Here is a 27,152-nt window from a genome sequence, read left to right on the forward strand (position 1 = left end):
TGAGTTTGATGTCCTGTGACTAGAGGGTGAGATACCTAGCATTAAGTGTATATTGAGCCTAAGAAAGAGATCTGGATTGGAGAAAACAGACTGGAGGTCAGGGTGGGCTGGTGGCCTTCCCTATGAGACTGCCTTGTGGACACATATTCAAAGGCAGAGAACGATTTCATTCTTAGTGAGGCCTGGATGCAGAATGGTAAGTCTACCAATGACCCCATACTTATTGGGACTTCCCAGGTGGCGCCAGTGGTAAAGAACCTGCCTACCGACGCAGCAGACACAAGAGACGCAGGTTCGATCCTTGGGTCGGGAAGATCCCCTGGAGAAGGAAAAGCACCCCACTCCAATATTCTGGCCTGGAGAAGTCCATAGGGTTGCAAGGAGGTGGACATGACTGAAGTGACTTAGCAGGCATGCATATGTTCACGGAGCACTTACCACATGCCAGGCCCTGCTCCAAACGCTTTACGTTAGCACATGGAATCCTCATACAATTCTATTCTACAGATAGGAAAACCATGAGGCAGGACTGCTTACGCTTTAGTAGTGGCACTCAACTGGGGCAAGCATCAGAATCACCTGCGGAGCTTTAAAATAGATGTCTTAGAGAGTCAGGAAGCTAGCCCAAAGCTCACACCTATGCATAGCGAGGGTGGTGTCAAACTAATGACGAACTAGGCATGGTCATGTGAATCACCTCTTTCTCCCACTTATTCAACGATTAGCTTGCTTCTTATGGTGGTACAAAGCATTTACCACTGGTGTACTAAAAAGTGTATGGCATTCAAATCTGATGGTAATTCAATACTGTTAACACAAATGTGCTATCTATAGGGAGTAACTTAGACAGATGATATATTTCACCCCAGATAAACAAAAAAAACCTATTGTATGTGGTATTAAGTGAAGTGAAGTGACATTGCTCAGTCGTGTCCGACTCTGTGACCCCATGGACTGTAGCCTACCAGGCTCCTCTGTCCATGGGATTTTCCAGGCAACATCCTGGAGTGGATTGCCATTTCCTTCTCCAGGGGATCTTCCCAACCCAGGGATCGAACCCGGGTCTCCCGCATTGTAGACAGACGCTTTACTGTCTGAGCCACCAGGGAAGTCCTGAGCAGCACAGAATGGGATAAAGTTGGGCTTATCTTAGTCTAGGACCAAATGGTGCTCAAAGTATGGTTCCCAGACCAGCAGCATCACATCAATCAGAAATATCAGAAATCTAAAATCTCAGGCCACCCCCTCAAACTACTGGAGTAGGACCCAGCAAGCTGTGTCTATAAGGAAGTTGAGATGCATGCTGTAGTTTGAGGATCACCGCTCCAAAGAAGCTTCAAATTGGCGGTTCTCTACTGTGACTAAGGAGTAGAAGCTTTAAAAAATATTCCTAGTCTAGGCCCCAAACTTGTTAGAATCTGGGAGTGAATGCAGGCTAATCAAGTAGATTAAAAAAGAAAACCCTCCAGGTGATTCTGATACATACATCTGGTTATGAACTACTGTTTTAGTGGCACCAACAGAAAAATATCTACATTACTCATTACCAAAAAACTAGATTGCTGCTGCTGCTAAGCTGCTTCAGTTGTGTCCGACTCCGTGCGACCCCAGAGACGGCAGCCCACCAGGCTCCCCTGTCCCTGGGATTCTCCAGGCAAGAACACTGGAGTGGGTTGCCATTTCCTTCTCTATTCAGAAAGTAAAATAAATACCTGGTTAACCACTTAAGAGTACACCAATTTCATGGAATATTATGCAACTGTCAGTAAGAGTAAGGTAGCTATGTACTGATATAAAAACCATCTCCAATAGTGTTCAACGAAAAAAGCAATATGCAGAACATTTTAAAATATTTTTTAAAAGGGACATGTGCATGTATATATTTTATACAAGAACAATGTATCTCTAAAGGTTAGATAAGAAATTAGTAGCTGAAGTTTCCTCTGGGAAGGGAAGAAGGTGAATAAATTATAGGGATGGAAGAAACATTTTCACTGTGTGTTTTCGCCCTGTTTGCATTTTTTCTACATGTATGTATTATCTATTCAAATTAATTAATTTAAAAAAGTGTTTAAGCTTAGGGGCAATAAAGAACCACTGCTTTAGGGGGATGAGACTTTAGCAAGCAAACTGTCAGCTGCTGAAGGACAATCAGAGCATCAATGAAGGAAAGGGGCAGGAGGAAAGATAATCCTCACAGGAAGTCCAACGCAGGTAATACTCCCTCCACCCCCTTCCTGAGGCGATGTTAGGTAAACTCAGACTCAACCCAGAGGGCTCAATCGATCCACAGTCAGCTTTATTCTGAATTAACCATCTGTGGAGAGCAGACATCAAAAGAGTAGAAAAAAATAGAGGAGCTCATCAAAAAAAGTTCCCCGGCAAGTGGGAGGGAGGGCATGACGTTAGGAGCCCTGTTTAGGGAAGGAAATGTTGTCCAGGTCGTGGATGCCATTTCTGTCAATGATTCGAACACTGAAGGTTGGCAGATTCAGGATGAAGCGTTTCTGGAGCTGCAGAGAAACATGAAGGAAATCAGGCAACAAATTTTTATTGAGAACTGTGGTCCAGGCTCTGTTCGAGGCACTGGACATATAAGCAGATAGTGATTTTTGTGTTGGGGGCACTTGGTACCCTACTGAGGACAGCTGGTACCAAGATACTGAGGAAAGCCCAAATTGCAGTGGAGGCTGACTGGAAGGTAGTGAGCAGGAGCTTGACTCTGGTCAGTCAGCTGGTGAAGAATGAGACACTCTAATGTTCTATTCCTCACAATCTGCCACCAATCAGGCCTGGTAAACACAGACTTCTCTTTCAAAATATCTCAAGGCAAGAAGCCAACTAAGGAGCTACTGCCCTAGGAAAAGCTCTGGACCAAAGCCATGTGTTCCTAGGTCCAACAGTGTGCTCCAGCCACCCACCCATATTATACGGACCAGGTGTACGTGAGTGTGTCTGTGTGTAGAGCTGGAGGCTGGTGGCAAGGATGGTCTCAGAACTGCTCTTGGAACAACCCCTACTTCTACCTTCTTCAATCCAAGCTGAACTGTCACTAAAGGAACCTCTCTGGCCTCTCATGTGACTGTCTGCTTGACAGGCTGCTCCAAAGGACCTGTGGTCTATGCACACAAAAGCAGACAGCCCAGTCAACCTGGCTAGAGATCACTCAAGGGCACAGCTGGAGGAGACCTTTGCTTCTGTGGGTGACCCCTCCTGGACAGTTCACTTAATCCCTGGACAGAAGGCACAAAGCTCTACCTGCCCCCTTAGGGACATATCCTGAAAATGTGCCCCTCCCCTGGCCCAAGCCCCCCTTCCCTTGATGTTTCCCATCTCCCTTACAGATGAGGACTGGGCAGCAACCACCACTTCCATTTCCATAGTCCTCCCTGGCTGATGACTCCTATGTCCAGAAAAAAGTTCCAAGATCAAGAAAAGGTGATAATAATAAGGAAATGTGGAGGATCCATGGGGAATAAAGTCTCAAAGCATTCCACATTCCAATGGCTTCTTCCTGGCAGACCCTTGCAACACTTAGAGCTGCTGGACTAACACGGCCTCCTGGCTGAATTTTTAAGAAAAGCACATGAGTTTATTCTCAGTTTCTGCTTTGGAAAGGAGATTTACAAACAAGAGGAAGAAGGGGCCCTGCAGACTGAAAATGACAGGCTTGTGTAAGAGGCAAACTGACATTACTGATGCTACCAGCTGCTCTCCACCTCCTACTCCCTTCTCACTAGAGTACAAATTCAAGTTCATCCTTAGGCTGTAGGAACAACAAAAGACTTAAAAAGCCTAAAGGAGCTGCTTTCTTTTCCTCCTCATCCTCCTTTCACACCAGAGCCTCAGACTCCTAGCAGAAGTATTGGAAGAGGAAGGGCCCATGTTCCTAGCCTCATAAACTTAAGGCTACTCTCTCCATCTGCCCAAAGCCTGCTCGTTACCTTCTGTGGCCTCCTGAATTCCCAGGGGTGGCTTTCCCTCCCAGACTCCCGTACTGTTAAGGAAGCAGACTTTATGGCAACCCCAGGTAGCATAAAAATGGAGCAGGTCTAAAATCCAGCACAACAGTTCTTAAAGTACGGCCCCCCTGCCCGCCACCCCCGTTACCACCTGCAGCAAAATCACCTGGGACTGCTGGCCAAGACAGTCTCAAGAGCTACACCAGGACAACTAATTCAGAATTAAGGTGAGGTGGAAAGCATGAATGTGCCTTTTTTAAAGAAACAAGTTCCCCAGATGATTCTTACACATGCTAGAATTTGAGAATTACTAGTCTGGAAGAACCAAAAATAAAAGTAATTAGATTGTAGAATTGACATTGATGAGATGGTGACCCAGGAGAAAAAAAAAAAATCAGCTTGTTATGCATCAAACTGTATCCCTGATAGGAACTTCACATATGGTTAGTGGATATTACACTTTCTGGCAAGGATCAGAAAAAAATGCAACTGGGTAAGGGAAACAATATTGGCCAACAGAGAGACAAAACATTCCTTTCAGGACCCCATGAAAGCTACTCACCTCCTCCAGACATTTCCTAAGAAGCTCCACTGCCTTCTCACGCGAGATAGCTGAAAGAGAACACGGAAGTCAGGCACTCAAGGTGCTGACACTAAGTAAAACGCTCTGCCACAACTCTGAAATAGTTTTCAAACTTTCTCAGGTCAACATGACACACAAACAGATAAGGCAAAAAAAAAAAAAAAAAAAGCCAAGGCTTCTGATGTACAACAAACTTTCTCTATATGCAGTTGAGTGTCCCAGGCCCAGTGCTCAGGCAGCCACAAGCCATTGAAAATTGATTTGCTACAGAGAAGGGTAAGCGTGACGGAATCTGCCTCCCATGGCCAGTGCTTGCCTCCAGAGAAGTCCAGCGGCCGGCCTCTCCTTTATAGCCCATCCCCCACCTCAACAACCCCCAGCCCTCCTTTAGACCAGGGCTTAAATCAGCTCCATCTGCCCTGGCCAGCTGCAAATCAGGGAAAGGGAGGGCAGGGCCAGTGTGTCAGCCTCACTTTGCCAGCTGGGCCCCAGTTTAACAATAGAAACAGAATTCATAGGATGGGGCTGAGTCTCTCGTAAAATGGGAGCCAAAGGAACTGTCCACAGGCATGGCAAACTGGGACGACATATGACGCAGTTCGGCTTCAGGGGTGGCTCGTGGTTATTTCAGTGGGCAAATCACTGTATTACTGACAGACGCCAAATCAAGCAATGGTCACTAGGAGGCCAGGCTAATCTTTTCAGGATGCGGCCTGGAGCTCCGGCATGGCTGAGGCTGAGTGAGAGGGCAGCACCATAAAAAGAAAGAACCAGCCAGATTCTTACTACACTAACAGGGAAGAGCGGAATGTAAGGCGAAAACTGGTTATCTGTGCTGCATCTACAGCGTGCAAAAGCTGTGAATCCCGAGTGCCTACTGCTCACATGGCTGAAGCTGAGGTTGGGGTTGGGGTCAGAAAATAGAACTTAACACAGAAGCACCCCCATGCCTAGAGGTTTGCCAAGTGGACGGTTCACGGACAAGTAGAGAGCCAGTTTTCTCATATAGAAGAGGGCCGCTATTATGTGATAAGAATACAGGTTGTGGCCTTAAAAAGCTTTGACATTTAAGAAAAGAAACCCTCAGTTGTCATGCTGGAGTCCTGTTCATCATCACAAGCTCCAAACAAACATACCCAAACCACTTGGTTTACTTGCATTCTCTACACCTGAGAAGCTAATGAGCTCCTAAGTAGCGGCAAAATGAGTGCAAAACATGAACTTCTATAACCAAAGAATTATAGTTTTAGTCATTATTCCAACCCCCCTTCAAAACAAAACCCAGCTCTGGACATATGCAATACCTCATTTTACCTGGTGGAAGAGGGACTTGGATCAGCTTTTCCATAACCCTAACGACCTACAGAAAAAAGCTTCCTGAGGGCACCTTCTTTGGCCACCCAACTCCAAGGGGTTGTACATAAAGCCAGGAAGCAGTTGAGGACAGGGCTTTGCTACTGTTCCCAGCTTAGAGAGCGGAAACTTACTTGGCGTGTAATATCGGTCCAGGATACTGAGAGTCAGGAAGGCACCATAGCCGTGGGCTGCAAAAGGGGCTTTTGCCAAGGCTGCCAGGTAGTCCATATAGTAGAGCGCTGGACCCTCGTGCTCATCATAGCCGGCCAGGAGGAGGTTGACATGATACGGGGTCTGCAAAGAAAGACATTAACGTGATGGTCAAAGCAGTAACACCAACATCTCTCATGGAAACAGGGACATTCCAACTGTTGGTGAATAACAGCAGCAGCTGAGTAAATGATGATGAAAGAAAAGACTCAGAGAAATCTAAAGGACCCAGAGTGTGGTCACAGGTAAAAGGAGGCCAGCTTGTTTTCTCTGAACAAAAGACCATTTGGACCACTTTGAGGTATTTGAAAAAGTTGCTTCTTAAAGCTCATGGACCACAATCTGTTATAAAAGCATTTCAGAGGCAAAGCATAGGTGTTTTTGTGTTGTTCCTAATAGCTGAAACCAAAACACACTATTCTGAGAGTGTCAGGCCACAGGCTAAAGAAAGCTATAGCACCAACCACACCATCCAAAATAAAAAGGCTCAGTACGGGCATTTGGACCACAATCTCAAATAGTAAACTGTATGTCTCACTATTAAGAAACTAAGTCTTGGGCTACATTTAATAAATCCTGGAGAGGGTGTGAAGGAAAGGCCTACATTGTTGCTGGGAATGTAAACCGGTGCAGCCTCTATAGAAAACAATACGGAAATTCCTTTAAAAACTAAAAACAGAGCTACCATATGATCCTTCTGTTCTACTCCTGAGTATATGCCCAAGAAAAAACAAAAACCCTAATTCAATACATGCACCCCAATGTTCATAGCACCACTATTTTCAACAGCCAAGACATGGAAACAACCCAAGTGCCCACCAGCAGGTGGCTGGCTTAAGCAGATGTGGTACATACATGCAGGGAATATCATTCAGCCATAGAAAGAATAAACTGCTGCCATCTGCAGCAACATGGATGGACCTAGATAACATCATACACAGTGAAGTAAGTCAGAGAAAAACAACATTATATGCTATCACTTAAATGTGAAATCCAGAAATAATACAAGTGAATCTACACACAAAACAGAAACTAACTCAAAGACATAGAAAATATATGTATGGTTACAAAAAGGGAAAGGGAGGAGGGTTATAAATTAGGACCGTGGGATTAACAGCAACAAACTACTATACATAAAATAGGCAAGTAACAGGATTTACTATATAGCATAGGGAACCATATTCAAAATCTTATAATAACCTATGATGGAAAATAATCTGAAAAAAGTATATATATAAAACAGAATCATTCTGCTGTATATCTGGAATTAATACAATACTGTGTATCAACTACAAAAAAAGAATAAAAGAAAGAGAAAGAAACAAGTCTTGGGGTAGGGAAGCGTAGAAGGTCTCAAATATTTAAATCAAATCACTAATCTTTTTTTGGCCGCGCCACACAGTTGCAGGATCTTAGCTCCCTGATCAGGGACTGAACCCCACACCCTAAGCTGTGATAGGGCAAAGTCCTAACCACTGGACCACCAGGGAATTCCCAAGTCATTACACTTTTAATGCAGACAGTAATAATGGAAGTTCCTAAGTTCAAAGAAATGTGGTAACTCTAGAACTGTAGATTTAGGTGAAATGCTAATTATTTTTCTAATATAACAAGGCTGTGCTAAGATAACTAAGAGGTAATTTTTATCAATGAGACAAAAGTAATTATAATAACCTATTTTATAGATATCCTTTTTTTGTATTACCTGCAAGTTTAACGAGGTAAGTTTCTACAGATCTTCGTCTCTAAATGGATGATTATTTTTCTACACCAGGTGGGCCATTTACCATGTTAGTTCAGACTGTCTGTGTTCCCAGGCATCCGTGGTGTGACTTCCATGAAAAATGACTTCCTTTTTCTCTGCAAAGTACATTTTCCCTCTTGCCCTTGCCTCAGTGGATAGTGAGCAGGCCTTGCCCACTCTTAGGTGCCCATTCCTAAACTTACAAATTCAATCAAAAGGACATTAAATGAAACTAAATACATTTATGCATCATATAATGGGGCATAAAGTAATTACAGCTAATGGTCTTAAAAGTGATGTTTTGTATTCTTTGAACACTGATCAGCATGGGTACTTGGCAGCTTGAAGAAACAGTCTAACTCATGTTAGACTATACACATGAAAACATTATACACTTGGAATTCCAAGCCAGCTGTGCTAAGCAGTATTTCCCAAAGATTACAGAGTAGCTCTAACCTGCAAACAAGTTTCTGCCTTGCGGATAAAACGGTGAATAGTCTCAGAGGAGTAAGAAATAACCAGTAATAGTTAAGTCTTTTGAGACAATAATTAACTGCCTATTACATTTCCCAGTAAGTATCATGCTAACCTCTGCCAGTAGTCTCTGGAATTCTCTGCCATATTCTGTGACTACATTCTTAATAAGTCTGACCTTAAGCAAGACACTTAACCTCTAAGAACATACTTCCTTATGTGTAAAACTAGGTTAATTAATCCTTCCCCCTTCTATTTTCTAGGAAATATGGTGAGAAAAAAATAATAGAGGTGAGACATCCCAAACTCTGGAAGAAAAAAATGTGACCTAAATTCTTAGTGTATTAGCTATATCCCAATCTCCTTTTTGATAGCTTACCACTTTAAACAACAACAAAACTGTCTGAATTACCTAAAAATAAAAATAAATATAACAGTATTTTTAAAACACTATGACAACACTAATACAACATCAGGGAGACAAAGAATACCATGGTGTTTTTATAGTTAAAATTAGAAAAGCAAAAAAGAGGTACTTTCCTGGTAGTCCAGTGGTTAAGAATCCACCTTCCAATGCAGGGGACGAAGGTTCAATCCCTGGTCAGAGAACTATATCCCACATGCCACAGGGCAACTACTGAGCCCACTCGCCACAGCGAAGACCCCATGTGCCATGACTAAGACCCAATGCAGCCAAATAAATAAATTAAAACGAAAAGCAAAAAAAGAGAGAGATACAGCAAGGAGATCCGAACTGGTTTCCTTCCCCAAGAGATTTAATAATGTAGTTACTTACCTATCACAAAATAAGCTCATCTTTTTGCTAAGAGGATAACAAACCTTCTCCATTTACTAGAGGACATTCCTTTTATGGCTATTTTATCCAGTTGTATATTAAGAATCCACCCAGATATCTAAAGAGACCTAACCAGCAGAAACCATATATGCTCTCTCCAATGAGGATCTTGTCCACACTGAGATTAAACTGTGTTTAAAACAATTAATGTGATCTGTAAAAGCCACTACAAAATTTTTATGTGAAGATGTCACAAGAATTCCAGAAACAAACTGTATTGCTTAATTGGTCTATATAATATCATTTATTTATGCTTAAGCATCTGACACACAGGCTCATCAAAGTTGGTATTCAGAAGCTGTAACACGTGGTATAGAAGACAACTCACAAATTATTGTGTGACTTTGAATTACCAACTTTTGCATGTGTGAGATGCTTAAGCATAAATAAATGGTGTTATCTAGACTAATTAAATCATTACATCTGTGTAACAACTTGCAGTTTCTGAAATTCTTCTGACAATGCTCCATCAAAGATTTCTGGCTCACATGAGTTTTTGCTTTTTTTTTTTTTAATTTCAAATAAGATCTTATATACTGCTACTCCCTTACTCCTCTAAGAATCATGGCATTCAAAGTGACAAAGCCATACTGATGGGTTTCTTGATTCTTACATTTTCTCATATTCTTGATGCAACAGTGTTTTCCTGGAATAAGACAAATTGCAAGCCGTTCAATTTTGTGAAATTCCTACGGCATATACATGTGTGACTGTGGTGTATTTATGGAAATACATAGTAGGTGTAAGACACAACCCACCCATTCAAATATTTATACCAATTACAAACTCCATGAAGGCAGGACTCTGTCTGGCTTGTTCAATGATGTATAAGCATATAGTACATATTCAATAAATATTTGCTGAGTGAATAACAATCATACCAAAAAGCCTTATATATTTTTCCATACATAGGTGACTAATGTGTAGAATCACAAGAAGAAAGATGAAGAAAATCTCTACACAAATATCAGAAAGTGACAGGTCCTACTTCTGAGAACTGGCTCAAGTTTAAGTTGATGCCAGTATCACTATAATTACATATATACTGCTATTTTTTTCCTAGGTTCCTGGGTCCTTCTCTTTCTACTTTCCTTTAGACACAGGTTGCTAAGTAAAGAAAAAAACTGTACTATAGGCATTTAAAATTAAATAAAGGGGAGAGCAATAGCTTAAATAAACATCTCATGTCAGGAAGAAACAGATGGGTTACACTACAGAGTTAGGCCTGAGTTTGAAATCCAGCTTTATTATTAGACATGTGGCTTTAGAAAAGTAAGTAACCTAATGTCTCTGAAAGTGTCTTCACTGCAAACATGGGCTACCTACTACAAAAAGACTGCAGTGAACATTCACAGAAATAATGCATGCAAAATAAGCACAGTGCCCGAAACCTAGTAAAGGCTCAATCAATGCTAAAATAATTACTAGGGAAAATAGTCACTTATGAAGTTCACAGTGTCCATGGAAAAAACAAGGCAAGCACTCAAGAGAAGACCATCCACTCCTAGCAAATGAGATACAAGATAAATTCCTCATATAGTCAAATATACCCTAAACAGCCAAAACAATCTTGACAAAGAAGAATGCAGCTGGAGGAATCACACTGACTTAAGACTATATTACAAAGCTACAGCAATCAGAACAGTGTGGTACTGACACAAGAATAGACACACAAATTAATGGAACAGAAGAGAAAGCCCAGAAATAAACCAATGCACATATGGTCAACTAACCTACGACAAAGGAGGGAAGAATATACAATGGAGAAAAGATAGTCGTTTCAACAAGTAGTGCTGGGAAAACTGGACAGCTATATGTAAAAGAATGAAATTAGAACATTCTCCAATACCATTTACAAAAATAAACTCAAAATAGATTACAGAGCTAAATGTAAGACCCAGGACATTCTGACATAACTTGCAGCACTATCTTTTTGGATCCATCTTCTAGAGTAAAGGAAACAAAAACTAAAATAAACAAATGGGACCTAATTAAACTTAAAAGCTTCTAGACAGCAAAGGAAACCATAAGCAAAATGAAGAGAGTTTGTGGAATGGGAGAAGATATTTGCCGAAGATGTAACCAGGGGGCTACACTGCTGGCTCAGGGGTAAAGAATCCATTTGCCAATGCGGAAGCCATGAGTTTGATCCCTGGTCCAGGGAGATCCCACATGCTGAGGAGCAACTAAGCCCATGCGCCACAACTACTGAGTCTGTGCTCTGGAGCCTGGGAGCCACAGGTACTGAAGCCCACACACCCTAGAGGCCATGCTCCACAAGAGAAGCCACCGCAATGAGAAGCCCATGCACCACAACAAGAGAAAGCCCGCACACAGCAACAAAGACCCAGCACAGCCAAAAATAAATAAACGCACAGCATTTTTTTAAAAAGAAGATGCAACCAAGAGGGGATTAATTTCCAAAATACACAAACAGCTCACACAGCTCAACAAAAAATGGGCAGATCTAGACATTTCTCCAAAGACATACAGGTAGCCAAAAAGCACATGAAGAAATGCTCAACATTACTAATTATTAGAGAAATGCAAATCAAAACTATAATAAGGTACCACCTCTTATCAGTCTGAATGGCCATCATTTAAAAAACCTATAAATAGGGACTTCCTTGGCAGTCCAGTGATTAAGACTCTCTCTGTTCTTCCAATGCAGGGGACATGGGTTTAATCCCTGGCCAAGGAACTAACAGCCCACATGCTGTGCTGCAGGATCAAAATAATAGGAAAAGGAACCCTCCCACACTATTGGTGGGAATGTAAACTGGTGCAGTGATTATGGAGAACAGTAGGAAGGGTCCATAAAAAACTAAAAACAGAGCTACCATATGATCCAGCAACCCCACTCCTGGGCATACAGTTGAATAAAGCTCTAACTTGAAAAGACACATGCACCCCAAAGATCATAGCAGGCCTGTTTACAATAGCCAGATATGGAAGCAAACTAAGTGTCCCTCAACAGATGACCGGGTAAAGAAGATGTGGTACACGTATTCACACATACGCAACTGGTAACTAATAGGCCATAAAAGAATGCAATAAGGCCATCTGCAGCAACACGGATGGACCCAGGGATTAGCATACTAAGTGAAGTCAGTCAGACAGAAAACGCCAAGTGTCACAGGTATGTGGACTCTAAAAAAATGCAAATGAGCTTACAAAACTGAAACAGATCCACAGACATATACAAGAAACTTTTGGTTACCAAAAAGGAAGGAGGGAGGATATATTTGGAATTTGGGATTAACAGATATAGACCATTGTATGTAAAATAGATAAACAACAAAGACCTACTGTATGGCACAGGAAACTATATTCAGTATCTTATAGTAACCTGTAGTGGAAAGAGTCTGAAAAAGGATATATATATGTATAACTGATTCACTCCGCTATACACCCGAAACACTATAAATGAACTATACCTTAGTAATTTTTTTTAATTGTTAAAGGAAAATAAAAATTTAAAGGAAAAGAAATAAATAGCCCATATACATCTTCCTAAAGGGATATGGTGGGCTTTTTATAAAAGTGCCCAGCACACTGCCTGACACATGGTAGAAATGTATGATAGCTTCCTCCTCTCTCCGTCCTGGACTCTTGGCAGGAGCCCTAAGGTGATAGTATTCACTGTCACAAACATTCACAAGCATTGACACTTCGAGCATATCTGCTTCACAGTACACACACCCTAACCTATCTTGAAATTGATACAGGCATAGAGACATTTTTCCGGAAGCCTGAAAAAACAAAAACAACAATCCCTACATCCAGATTTGGAGAGAGAGCAAATTACCACTTATTAAGTACCTTCATACTATTTCTACCCTTACAGATATGTCCATTCTGAGTGGTAAGCCTCACTTTCTGTCTACCTTTTCATCAGTTCCCGTCTTTCCCATGATCAGTATTACATGTGAACAATTGCCAATTATCCTGAAGAAATGGCAACACTAATCAATCAGGATAAAACTGCCAGGAATCCTCTGTCTTTAACAAGGTAATCTTTATCCCGTGCACGACATAATCTAAGTCTTTGGTTGCCTCCACTATTCTAATTATTTAGGTAGCAAGTCTAGGTAATAAGCAAAGTTATGAAGTCCCCAACGGAGGGAACAGTATCTTCTATCTCTAGGCATCTTCCACAGCAAAGGCTAGCATTAAATATTACACATAATTCTTAACTAACCTAAACATCCAAGTGACCAATAAACTAATCTAAACATTTACTTGAATGCTTGGGGCTGGTGCACGGTGATGACCCAGAGAGATGTTATGGGGAGGGAGGTGGGAGGGGGGTTCATGTTTGGGAACGCATGTACACCCGTGCTGGATTCATGTCAATGTATGGCAAAACCAATACAGTACTGTAAAGTAAAATAAAATAAAAAAATAAAAATAAAAAAATAAACATTTAGCTGAGACACTGTCCAATGACCACAAGGATCACCAGCAACAGTTTGCAGGGCAAATGCCAACATGTTTAGGTTTAAAGTTGTATTCAAGGACTTCTCTGGTGGTCCAGCAGTTAAGAACCTGCCTTGCAATGGAGGGGACACAGGTTTGATCCCTGGTCAGGGGACTAAGATCCCACATACTGTGGAGCAACTAAGCTCAGGCACCAGAACTACTGAGCCATGTGCCGCAATGAAAGATCCAAGCATGACACAATGAAGATCCCACGTGCTGCAACCAAGACCTGACGCTAAGCAAACAGATACTTTTTAAAAGTTAAAAAATGAACTTGCATCTAACTGACACACTCAAATTTAAATGAACCACCCTGGAACTCAAAATGAACTTTAGTTTCTAAAATAAAGTACAACCAAAATTTTGCCTCTTTTTATAAGCAGGGAAAGAAAAAAACAAAACCGATAAATTGATATCTTTTCCCACCTTAAAAAAATACAGGATATAAGCTTATTTTTTAAATGGAAATCTTTAAGTCATTTTGAGATTTCCTCATCTATACAATTAGGGATAATAAGAGTATCTATCATTATAAGGTTATGGCAAGGTTTAAGTAAACAAATGTAATGTGCTTTAACTAGAGGAATTAAAGAGTCTCTTGATGAAGATGAAAGAGGAGAGTGAAAAAGTTGGCTTAAAACTCAACATTCAAAAAACTAAGAAAATGGCATCTGGTCCCATCACTTCATGGCAAATAGATGGGGAAACAGCGGAAATGGTGACAGACTTTATTTTCTTGGGCTCCAAAATCACTGTGGAAGGTGACTATAGCCATGAAATGAAGACACTTGCGCCTTGGAATAAAAGTAATGACAAACCTAGACAGTGTATTAAAAAAAGCAGACATAACTCTGCCTACAAAGGCCCGTCTTGTAAAAGCTATGGTTTTTCCAGTAGTCATGTACAAATTTGAGAGCTGGACAATAAAAAAGGCTGAACACATCAGAATTGATGATTTTGAACTGTGGTGCTGGAGAAGATTCTTGAGAGTCCCTTAAACTGCAAGAGATCAAACCAGTCAATCCTAAAGGAAATCAAGCCTGAATATTCACTGGAAGTTCTAACGCTGAAGCTGATGCTCCAATACTTTGGCCATCTGATGCGAAGTGCTGACTCATTAGAAAAGACCCTGATGCTGGGCAAGACTGAAGGCAGAAGGAGAAGGAGACGACAGAGGATGTGATGGTTGGATGGCATCACCAACTCAATAGACATGAGTTTGAGCAAGCTCCGGGAGACGGCAAAGGACAGGGAAGCCTGGTGTGGTGCAGTCCATGGGGTCATAAATGGTCAAACACTACTGAGTGACTGCTGTTACACAGTAATAACACAGATGGTCTATAACACCGTCATCACCACCACCGCTTTTAGGATTTGATCGCATTATTAACAGATCTAACTAGATAATAATAAGATCAAGAAGATGTACCAGCGAATTCCCTGGTGGTCTAGTGGTTAAGACTCCAAGCTTTCACTGCTGAGGACTTGGGTTCAATCCTTGGTCAGGATACTAAGATCCCACAAGTGACACAGCGCAGCTCAAAAAAACAAGTACCACAGAATGCTAAGAAAATTACCCACCGTTTTCTGTTGCTAAAAGGAATACAATTAAAGCCAGGGGAATTAGCCAATAAGCACATCTCTTATGTCCCTCTCCTTGGGATTGAAATGGACTTCCTAAGTACCTGTGAGCCCTGCAGAACTGAGTTCAGTTTCACTTTGTACCTCTGAGCTCAATTCCCTTGTACGTTTGAAAGTGGGAGGTATACATGGCACACACATGCAAACTTTCCTTCTAACTCTTGGAGCATTTCCCTCTAACTCTTGTGCATACAACTCCTTGTATATTCCCTCTCTCATGAAAAAGAAACACTGTAGTGATTAAGAAGAGTGTGAAATTCCATAAATTTTACAGCTAAAGAGAACAGTTGTGATAAATACATTGAAACAACAAAATCAGCAACGAGAGTCTGGGCGGTGACAAGCAGCGGTGTGACATCTGGCGGAAGCCAAAGTCACAGCAAGGGGGAGAGAGGTGGGCGTGAGGAAGCATCCTGCCGAGCGTGGACACAGAAAAGGAGAGGAACTGACAGTCTTCGTTTGGAGCCAGGCCAGCGTTTCCCACCTCTAATTGAACAGGACGACGTCGCTCCAAGTGAGGTACCTTGGAGAACGATGCAGTTTCCTTTGCAATGTGCGGCACACCTTGGAACTAACGGCATGTGAAGTATACTTCCATTCCTCGTGGGCCAGTACTTTGGTAGGAGAGGCAGAACCACCACCGGGACAAGGGATTTGGCTAATGATGCCAGTGTTTCAATAAAGCAGCTTCCAAACAGAGACTGGGCTTTGAAGGGAACAGTGCCTGCTATCTCATTTAGTCCAGTCACTTGTCAAAGCTGCCTAAAATTACATCTTTGGCACCAAGAATATTTCACAAAAGTGCAGTTTACAGTTAGAAGGGATCTAAGAGCTCATCTAGTTTATCCAATGTCCCTCCCATAAATGTGGGGACTCGGGTTCAAAGAGGGGACAGTGACTTACTCTAAATTATACAGCTAATTAGAGTCAGGACCAGAATTCAGGCTTTCTAATCTCAAGTCTTGTGTGCTTTTCTAGGAAACGATGCTGCCTCCACAAAATGGAAATTAGTGTGAAAATATGATTCAATATGTAAATGTCAGTTTCACACTCAAAAAGTTCAGAATGTACTGTTTTGCATACCAGCATCTATTGTTCTCTGTTTCATGTATTACCTCTTATATGACCAATAATATTTTAAGTTTTAAAAGGACAGGTTTAATGTCAGACCAGTATGACTTCTCTAAAGGGTCTACAACTATGCAAGATATACTAAATAAATATAAATACATGCTAACACCTTAACTGCTTTGCCAATGCTCAGTTTTTCAACTTTGTTAGTAAATAAAATGGATCCATTGTTATTTTCTTACGCTGGTGCTCTGAACTCTGAATCAGGAGCTTGTTTCCAATAACCAACAGATTTTATCAGCTATCTGCTTTGGCTAGATTAGGTGGTATAACTTTAAAATTTCAATGTTAATTTTGCCACTTTAATTAAAGAAAGACTTTATATGTATACTGGAATTGCAATGTTCACTACTTCAAACACTTCTAGAAAATCTAAAAGATTTTAGCAGCTTCCAGCTGTTCTTGTGACCAAGTAGCTTTCCCAGCTCTAAAAGATTATGGATGGGGATAGTACTGGAGCTGAGGAAGAACTCCTTATCCGTGACGCCTAAGCAATACAGAATCACTTGCACCTTGACTTTAATCCTCTTTGACAAGAATCTCTTTTAAGGAAAACCATCAGTCTCTTCTTTCTAATAACAGGGGTGACTACACTTTAAGTAAAACCATACAGAGTTTATAAAAGGCTTCAACTAAATCCTGAGAGAATTCTCTGAGGCTGCACAGAATAATTATGAAAGGAGGGAATGCCCTAACCAACTTCACTTTTGCATGTGGAATGTGAATATATTATAAATTCAATAAGTATTACTGAGCACTTATTATGTGAGAAGCATTATGCTCGGTGATGAGGATAGAAACCTGGATCTGGAAGGAGCTGACAAGACAGACTGGAGTAGCAAAGATTTCAGATGGAGGAAACAGCATTTGTGAAGGTAAAGACACAAAGGAACGGGGAATACTTGGGTACTGGGGAATATGGGACATGCATACTTAGTGAAGCAGGTGATTTCAGTAGAAAGCAGAGAGGAACTGAGATAACAGGAATTGGAAAGATACTGTCGTTGGCTTCCTAGACTATGAAATATGAACTTAAGGGGAGTTCCCTGGTTTCCTAGTGGTTAGGATTCCAGGCTTTCATTGCTGTGGCCTGGGTCCAATCCCTGTCTGGGGAACTGAGATCCTGCAAGCCATGCAGCTGAGCCAAAAAAAAAAAGAGCTTCCGTACATAAACTATGGAGGAACCAGTGAAAACTACCCCCGTTCCCATGCCAGTATAAGCCTTTTTCATGTCTTAGAACACTGCACAAGCAGTAGGGATGGAGGGAGACATGTGGAATATAAAATAGATTTAGAAGGCAGAATAGATAGGAATTAATGAATAGTGAAATAGAAGGTGAAAGAGAAAGAGGAGTTAAGAGGATGCTCAAAAAAGGGAAAGGTGATAGAGCAAATGTGAAAAACTCAATTTAGACCCAATGAGACTTAAATTGAGCTGTTCAGAAGCAACTGGAAAGAAAAAATAACGTACAGCTGAAATCATGAGACTGAATGAAAGTGTCAGTGTTAGCTGCTGCTCAGTCGTGTCCAACTCTTCGCAACCCCATGGTTTGTCCATGGGATTCTCCAGGCAAGAACACTGGAGTGGGTTGCCATTTCCTTCTCCAGGGGATCTTCCCGGTTCCAGGAATCAAACCCAGGTCTCCTGCACTGCAGGCAGATTCTTTACTGACTGAGCTATGAAGGAAGACGGAAGGAGGAGTCAGCCAATTGGAGGGTTTTATTTACACAAACACACATTCCTATGTTCACATGTGGAAGACACCAGAGGAAACAATTACTACAGGACACACCATGGCAGAGATATTCTCCTTAGGTCATCATGAGAGCACAAAGAAGCTCTCGTGAGTAACGAACATATATGGGGAAATACAGAGTTTCCCTGGAAAATGATATTTTTAAAATGACATATGCCAAAAGTTAGGCACGTGTTTTTGTGAAAAATAAGGACTCGAGGTCAAATGTGGCTTTAGCACTTTACAGTTGTGTTACAAAAGACAGTCCACTTGGCCTTGAAGTTTCAAGTGCCCCATCTGAATATGGGGACAGTCCTGCTTGCCTGATAGCTGCAAGGAATGAAAAGTACTCATCTGTGTTAAAAGTTTCTAGAATAAGGCCCAGTAAGTAATAGGTGCCTAATAAATGTCAACTGAATCTGAATTTTACAAGCAAAAAATTAAATAGTGTGTATATTTCAATTTTTAGTGAAATTATATTCAATAATTATGAAATTTCTGTAAATTTCACCTCTCTAAAACCATCACTAACCCCAAATTTGAGTGGTTCTTCTATTAAAGTTGTAATCTCATCGTAATTAGAAGTTCAGAAATTTAATGAGTTGAAATGTAACATGGCACAGCTGCCTTATTATACCAACTAGTTAACACAGTATTTGTTTTCTACATTAATTTTACTTGCTAATCAAAAATACTGCTTTCTCCCAAATAACATCAAAATAAAATTGCTGATTGTGCAATGGTAAAACTAACAACACCATATCTGCAACAAGGTCACTTGAACTGTTTTTTTCATGAGCTGGCAGTTTCCAAGGAAAATTATGGGTTGGACAAAAAGGTTGTTTGGGTTTTTCCATAATAGCTTACAGAAATACCCAAATGAACTTTTTAGTCAACCCAATATAAGACTCCGTATACCTTCATTGGTTCCCAAAAAATTCGAGGGCCGAAGTCACACTCTGTACACCGCAAGGCAGATATATATTAAGTTGCATATGGTGAACGTGCCCATGAATATCTTTGCTTGGGGTTGTTGTTTTGTTTTGCTACACTGCTCAGCTGTGGTGTATCAGTTCCCAACCAGGGACTGAACCTGGTTTGCGGTAGTGAAAGCCCAGGATCCTAACCACTAGGCCACCAGGCAACTCTCACCCATGAGTATCTTTGAATGTTGAGCATGTGTCCTAATTCATCTCCCTGAATTAATAAGTAAGTCGCTGGAAAAAAAAACTACTTAGGGCTACACAGAATTGTATGTTTTCAGATGCCCATAGCAACTAGAAAATCCTGGGGAAAAGACTATTAAGAAGCCCTTGAACTAGAACACAGTGCTCCCCAATAGCAGCCTAGGCCCAGCACAATGGACATGAAAGCTCCTCGTTAGTCTTCGGGCTTCCTTCTGCGCTGTGTGCTGTGCTCATCTAGCCTGCCAGGCTCCTCTGTCCATGGGATTTTTCAGGCAAGAATACTTGCCTGAGTATTACAACCCTAAGTGGGTTGCTATTTCATCCTCCAGGAGGTCTTTCCAACCCAGGGATCAAACCTGCGTCTCCTGAGTCTCCTGCACTGCAGGTGGATCCTCTACCACTGAGCCACTGCTGCCGTCTACTTTCCCCAAATGATCTACCAAAGAGTGGCCAATGGTCTAACGAAACCTCATCTGATCATGCTAACCTCCTCTTAGCCAACAAGCTTCCAGAGAGGCCCACTGCTTTTAGCACAAGAGCTTTTTTTTTTTTTTTTTTAAATCAGTCTTCATGACATGGACTAACTCTCTAGTTTCAATCTTTTACCATTCCCCTAAAACTCTGAGCCATATTTAACAAACTACTTTAGATTACAGATTTTGTAATATATCGTGTTTAGAGTAAAAACTATATGAAGTTATGTATTTCTATTTGTTTTTCCATCAGAAGAGTCCTAATTCGTATCCAGTGCCCCACTGGTTAAAACAGGTAAAAAATGAGGAGTAGGAGGCTCAAGAAAACTATCTGTGCCTGCCCCAAACATCATTAGACAATGACTGTGCCAAAGGAAATGGCAACCCACTCCCATTTTCTTGTCTGGAGAATCCCATGGCTGGGGGAGCCTGGCAGGCTACAGCCCATGGGGTCGCAAGAGTCAGACATGACTTAGCAACTAAACCACCACCACCACCAACCTAACCCTCTCTCACACTCCTCTAGGTCTGCACTATCAGTGTTCCTTTCTGCTTCATCTTAGCCTAATGACAGCTGGTCCTTCAACACTCAAGTTAGGCTCAGTTTACAGAGCAACTACCTGTAAGGCTATTGTGGTACCTGTCACTCTGCAGTATAGCTGTTTATTTCTCCACCACCCCATCTGAAGGCACATCCTAAGCTTTGCACATTTCTTCAGCTCCCAAGGACAGTGCAGCCTATAGATTTGTTGAATGGATGGCTAGCAGCACCTATGGAACTTCTTAGCTATATTATACTGTACAAATTAGGAGGCATCAGAAAAGGAAATGTGAAATTCTGGCCAAGTATTTCAGTTAATATAGATTCAGATTACTTCCTCTCCCTTCCCTTTTTCTTTCCTATCTACTTCATGCTATCTGCTTTATTGTCTACAGTCAAAAGTAATGGTAAGTCTGAAACTTTTTTTCCATTTTTAGCTTTAAAAAAAATGTGTTATGCTTTGCTAACCCTTTACTCTTCCTTTTTATGCTATTAAACTTTTTTGGTGAAATAATACACTCACATAAAAATGCATAAAATATACACATATGGTTTAGTGAATAAAGTGAACATACATTTAACTACAACCAAAGTCAAGAAATAGAACAGTCAACTATTTCTCCCTTCAAAGGCTTTGTATTCCCCTGTGGGGATCAGCCCCTAAATTCGTATCTCTGCATGATCCTGGTCCATGGCAGGTACAGAGAAGCACTAAGATGCCAGGGTACATGTGTGTTTGTATCTGTGAATGTGTGTGAGGGCATGCCCACACAGGCCAAGGCACTGGTTTAAAGCAATCTTAAAAGGTGGGGTAAATCTGTATTTCTAATGGTAAACACTCTGCTGCTTAGTAAAACAGTATTCTACTGCTTATGGTTTAAACCAAATCCTAACAGGAAACCACATAATTTTCAAGATAAAAGTTTCAAAACAATACAAATTTAAGGCAAATTACTTATACTGCTTCACCCCCATTGTGGACAGGAAAGATGCTCTAAGTGAAAAGTTGGCATTATGAGGCTACACAATCCCAGCCACCCAACAGGCTCATTCCACTCAGCGGAGAACAGGGGTTCTCTATGCTCACAGCAGGCATACAACAGAGTAGCACATATATGCTCTCTGAGCGAGAAAGCAACACCTTCTCACATACAACCCCCTGGAGAGAGATGGGGAAGGCGAGGGGGGAGGACTTTACACCTGCAAACTCCTAACTCTATCAGCGCCAGGACTGGGAAAAACAGCACATTTTTTAAAAAAAAGAAAAAGAAAAAAGGTTTCCTAATAAAGCTAGTAACTTTCAGAGAAGGATGTTCTTAAGTCATTTTTTTCCTAGGAAACTAGTGGGCGCAATGATTCAACATCCAAGTCTTTGTCTCCTTAATGGACTGAGTCAAGCCCTAATGACTGTATAAATAAACTGCTTAAAAGGGCAGCTGTCAGAATTCTTATTCTTCTTGGCAGAAAAACATTATAAGCACAAAGTGTTGTCATATTAATTAAGGCATTTGAACTTCAGGGCACATCTGTCCCTAGGCCTTTGGATAATCAAAAAGACCACTAAAAATAGAATGGTGGTATCTCCAATGGGGCAGACATGAGTGACTTCCAACCCTGAGAGATTCCAGTGAGATGTGACTTGAAATGCACGTTTTGCAATACCACTGAATGTCCATCTATATGTAGCCATTTAAGTTTTTACTCTATGTTCTATTAAAGCTAGTAGACAGAAGTAATTAACAGATATAACTCTTGGCCCATAGTGAAAATCCAGCTAGCTGACTAGCTAACTGAGGTCTGGCAGGGAAGAAAACAGCTCTCCAGGTCTTAAAAACCATTGACTGCACTGAACTCCATGAGTTCCATGAGGAACGTCTTGGTTTTTTTTTTCTTCTTCAATTTCCCCATCACCAAGAGTGAGCCAGCTCTGTCTGTCAAGATGCCCAGGCTGCGTGGCAGCAGTGTCAAAGGCTGCCATTTGCTCCAAGGCACTGCCATCTGCAGCAACACAACATTTTGTCTCCGGAAAATAAACACATCTGCCTTTGCCAGCGTCCTCCCACTGTGTCGCCCATCTGGAGCAGGTGAGCTAGAAGGCAAGCCTGGGCATGGGTGAGATGGGCGAGCAGGGAGACGAGGCCTCAAGGGAGAAGGCACGTGCAGGAAGAAAGCAGTGCGGTGTCATGTCACATCCTGCTAACCACATTTGCCAAAAAGCTTGTGAAATTACCCTTGTTAGTGATATTTTAATCACAAGTAACAAATGGTTGGTTGTGTTTAGGGGACAAGACCTGCAAAGCCAAGGTTTCACCTGGGCCATCTGTTCACAAGATCACATGACCTCACCAATACCAATAAACAGATGATGTCTTTGTGTCAGCCACCAAAGGCAAGAGGACAATATTGTCCTTTGAATAGAAGGCTCAAGGCAACAGGGTTTTTCTAGAACAGGAGCGTACAATACCTGCCTACCATTAACCAGACTGAACATACTCAAATTCAGGCCAGAGTGCTGAGACAAGTCACTTTTAGAAATGATTGATACCTAAAATTCTTTCCTATATATTCTTTCCCTTTCACTTAAAAAAAATAAATAAATTCAAGTCTAGCTATGGTCGTTTTAAAAAATGAATTTATTTTTGGCTGCACTGGGTCTTGGTTGCTGCAGTCAGGCTTTCTCGAGTTGTAGTGAGTGAGGGCTACTCTCTAATTGTGGTGCAGGGGCTTCTCTTGTGGAACACGGCCTCTGGGGCACATAGGCTTCACGAGTTGTGGCACATGGGCTCAACAGTTGCAGCTCTTAGGCTACAGAGTGTGGGCTTAGTAATTGTGGTATATGGGCTTAGTTGCCCGACATGTGAGATCTTCTTGGACCAGGAATCATATCCATGTCCCCTGCACTGGCAGGCGGATTCTTAACCACTGGACCATCAGGGAAGTCCTAGTTATGGTCTTGATGTCAGATTTTTTTTTAAACTGATGTATAGTTTTAATTTACAATCTTGTGCTTTTTTCAGGTGTACAGCAAAGTGACTTCAGTTATATAAAAGACTTCAGTCTTTTTCAGACTATTTTCCATTACAGGTTATTTTAAGACATTGAAAATAGTTTGCTGTTGTTGTCCAGTCACTAAGTTGTGTCCAACTCTTTACGACCCCATGGACTACAGAATGCCAGGCTTCGCTATCCTTCACTATCTCCCAGAGTTTGCTGATTCATGTCCATTGAGTTGGTGATGCCATTCAACCATCTCATCCTCTGTCGCCTCCCTCTTCCTCCTGCCCCCAGTTTTACCCAGCATCAGGGTCTTTTCCAATGAGCCAATGCTTCACATCAGGCGGCCAAAGTACGGGAGCTTCAGCTTCAGTATCAGTTCTTTCAGTGAATATTCGGGATTGATTTTCTTTAGGATTGACTGCTTTGATCTCCTTGTACTCCAACACCACAGATCAAAAGCATCAATCTTTGGCACTCTACCTTCTTTATGGTCCAATTCTCACATCCATACATAACTACCGGAAAAATCATAGCTTTGACTATACAGACCTTTGTCAGCAAAGTGATGTCTCTGCTTTTGAATACTCTGTCTAGGCTTTTCATAGCTTTTCTTCCAAAACCCTTGTTTCTTATCTATTCTATGTAGTCTGTTTCTGTTCATCCCGTACTTCTAATTTAACCCCTACTCCTCCCTTTCTCCTTTGGCAACCATATGTCTGTCTTCCATGTCTGTGAGTCCATTTCTGTTTTGTATATAGATTCCACATATAAGTGACACAATAAAATATTTGTCTTTCTCTACCTGACTTATTTCACTTAATGTGATATTCTCTATGTCCATCCTTGTTGCTGCAAATGGCATTATTTCATTCTCTTTTACAGTTGAGTAATAGTCCACTGTGTATACATACCACATCTTTTTAAACCAGTCATCTGTTGATGGGTACTCGGGCTGTTTCCACGTCTTGGCTGTTGTAAATAGTGCTACTATGAACACTGGGGTACATGTATCTTTTCGAATTAGAGCTTTTGTCTTTTCTGGCTGTATACTCAGGAGTGGGGTTGCTGGATCATATGGCAACTTTTAATTTTTTAGGGATACTGTTTTCCATAGTAGCTGCACCAATTTGCATCCCCACCAATATGTACAAGATTTCCTTTTTCTCCAATGTTCTCCATCATTTATTATTTGTAGACTTTTTACTTTTTCTGACGGTTCTATGCAGCACATGGGATCTTAGTTCCCCAAGGGGAATCAAACCTGTGCCCCCTGCACTGGGAGCACAGAGCCCTAACACTGGACCGTCAGGGAAATCCCTATTGTTTTTAGACTTTTTGATAATAACCATTCTGACTGGTATGAGGTGATACCTCAATGCAGTTTTGATTTGCCTTTCTCATTTCTCTAATAATTAAAAGAATCCACCTGCAATGCAGGAGACCCCCATTTGATTCCTGGGTCAGGAAGACTCGCTGGAGAAGGGAAAGACTACCCACTCCAGTATTCTTGGGCTTCCCTCATGGCTCAGCTGGTAAACAATCTGCCTGCAATGTGGGAGATCTGGGTTTGATTCCTGGGTCGGGAAGATCCCTTAGAGAAGGGAATGGCTACCCACTCCAGTATTCTTGCCTGGAGAATTCCACAGACTATATAGTCCATGAGGTCACAAAGAGTCAGACATGACTGAGAGACTTTCACTTTCTAATAATTAATGATGTTGACTCATTGGAAAAGACTCTGATGCTGGGAGGGATTGGGGGCAGGAGGAGAAGGGGACGACCGAGGATGAGATGGCTGGATGGCATCACTGACTCGATGGATGTGAGTCTGAGTGAACTCTGGGAGTTGATGATGGACAGGGAGGCCTGGCGTACTGCTATTCATGGGGTTGCGAAGAGTCGAACACGACTGAGCAGCTGAACTGAACTGAACTGAATGATGCTGAGCATCTTTTCATGTGTCCGTTGGTCACCTATCTATCTTCTCTGGAGAAATGTGTATTTAAATCTTCTTCCCACTTTTTAAATTTTTTTTTTGATACTGAGTTTTATGAGCTGTTAATATATTTTGGATATTAACCCCTTGTCAGTAACACCATTTGCAAATATTTTCTCCCATTCCGTAGGTTGCCTTTTATTTTGCTGATGATTTCCTTCACTGTGCAAAAGCTTTTATTTTGATTAGGTTCTATTTCTTTATTTTTGCTTTTATTTCTTTTGCCTTGGGAGACTGATCTAAGAAAACACTGCCATAATTTATATCAAAGAATGTTTTGCATCTATTCTCTTATAGGAGTTTTATGGTGTCATGTTGCATATTTGGGTCTTTAGCCATTTTGAGTTTACTTTTGTATGTGGTGTGAGAAAGTGTTCTAATTTCACTGATTTACATTTAACTGTCCAGCTTTTCCAATATCACTTGCTAAAGATTGTCTTTTCTTTATTGGATATTCTCACTTTTGTTGTAAATTAACTGACCGCAAGTATGTGGTTTATTTCTGGGCTCTCTCTTCCATTCCAGTGACCTATATGTCTGTTTTTGTGCCAATATCACCTTGTTTTAATTACTATAGTTTTGTAGTATTTGACATTAGATCTTTAAATCATGCTCTCTGGGAGCTGAAAGAAACTATAAAAATTACCCATATGTTCTTTCTCCAAAGGTTTTTCATCTAGCTCATGGGAGAGCTGGTGCTATACCTCCTGTATCAGGAATCATTCAATTACACTAGTTTTCAAACTTTATATCTATAATTTCCAATATGATAGCCATTAGCCACAAGTGGCCACTGAGCACTTAAAATGTGACTAATGTGACTGAGGAACCAAAGTCTTTTCTTTAAAGAAATAAAAGTTTATTTCTCTTTCAATGTTCAAGAGACTCTCACATAGGAAATGAATTTTAAATAAAATTGAAGTAAGTTTTTCTAATTAAAACACAGTTGATTTACAATATTATATCAGTCTCAGGTGTCTAGTATAGGGATTCAATATTTTTATACATTATACTCCATTTAAAGTTATAAAATAGCTACATTTCCCTGTTTTACAACATATCCTTGTTGCTTATTTATTTTATACACAGTAGTCTGTACTTCTTAATCCCATGCCCCTATCTTGCCTCTCCTCTCTTTCCTATCCTCACTGGTAAGCAATAGTTTGTTCTCTGTATCTGTAAATCTGCTTCTGTTTTGCTATATACATTTATTCTGTTTTTTAGATTTCACATACAAATGGTAACAGAGTATTTGTCTTTGTTTGACTATTTTCATTAAGCATAGTATGCTCTAGGTCCATCCACATTGTTGCAAATTGCAGGATTCCATTCTTTTTTATGGCTGAGTAATATTCTACTGTGTGCATGTGTGTGCGTGTGTGTGTGTGTACGTGTACACACCCCACATCTTTTTAATCCATTCATCTATTGATACATAATTTTAATTATTTTAAATTTAAATAGCCATATATGACTAGTAGCTACCATGCTGGACTATGTCAATCTAGAAAAAAGCTGAGCACATAATATATGATGGATGTTGGTTTAATTCTATTTTCCTTATTAATAGCACTCTTTACTAGCAGATTGTTGAACTAAAATACAAAATAGCACAAAAAACAATCTCCCATAGGAAACTAACTATTAAATTGCTTCTGTAACAGCAATTTAACAGTAATATACCATAAAAATGAAAGTTTATTAATTTATTTACTAAATGAATGTATTTATTAGGTTTATGTGTCATACACTGTGTTAACAGCTTTGTATGATTACCTCATTT

General features: G+C 40.8%; 1 protein-coding gene across 1 annotated transcript in view; it reads right to left on the reverse strand.

The window, feature by feature from the left end:
• Window positions 1-2,278: 2,278 nt before the first annotated feature.
• PSMB2 (proteasome 20S subunit beta 2) overlaps window positions 2,279-27,152 on the reverse strand; it is a 34,462-nt gene continuing 9,588 nt past the window's right edge. The window contains exons 4-6 of the mRNA XM_004001790.5: window positions 6,033-6,195; window positions 4,525-4,574; window positions 2,279-2,513 (exon numbers count right to left, since the gene is read on the reverse strand). Of these exons, the coding sequence (XP_004001839.1) occupies window positions 2,406-2,513; window positions 4,525-4,574; window positions 6,033-6,195 (321 nt within the window). The 3' untranslated portion in view covers window positions 2,279-2,405. The remainder of the gene's footprint in view (window positions 2,514-4,524; window positions 4,575-6,032; window positions 6,196-27,152) is intronic.

The sequence above is a fragment of the Ovis aries genome, chromosome 1 (assembly GCF_016772045.2).
Source record: "Ovis aries strain OAR_USU_Benz2616 breed Rambouillet chromosome 1, ARS-UI_Ramb_v3.0, whole genome shotgun sequence".
Taxonomy (NCBI): domain Eukaryota; kingdom Metazoa; phylum Chordata; class Mammalia; order Artiodactyla; family Bovidae; genus Ovis; species Ovis aries.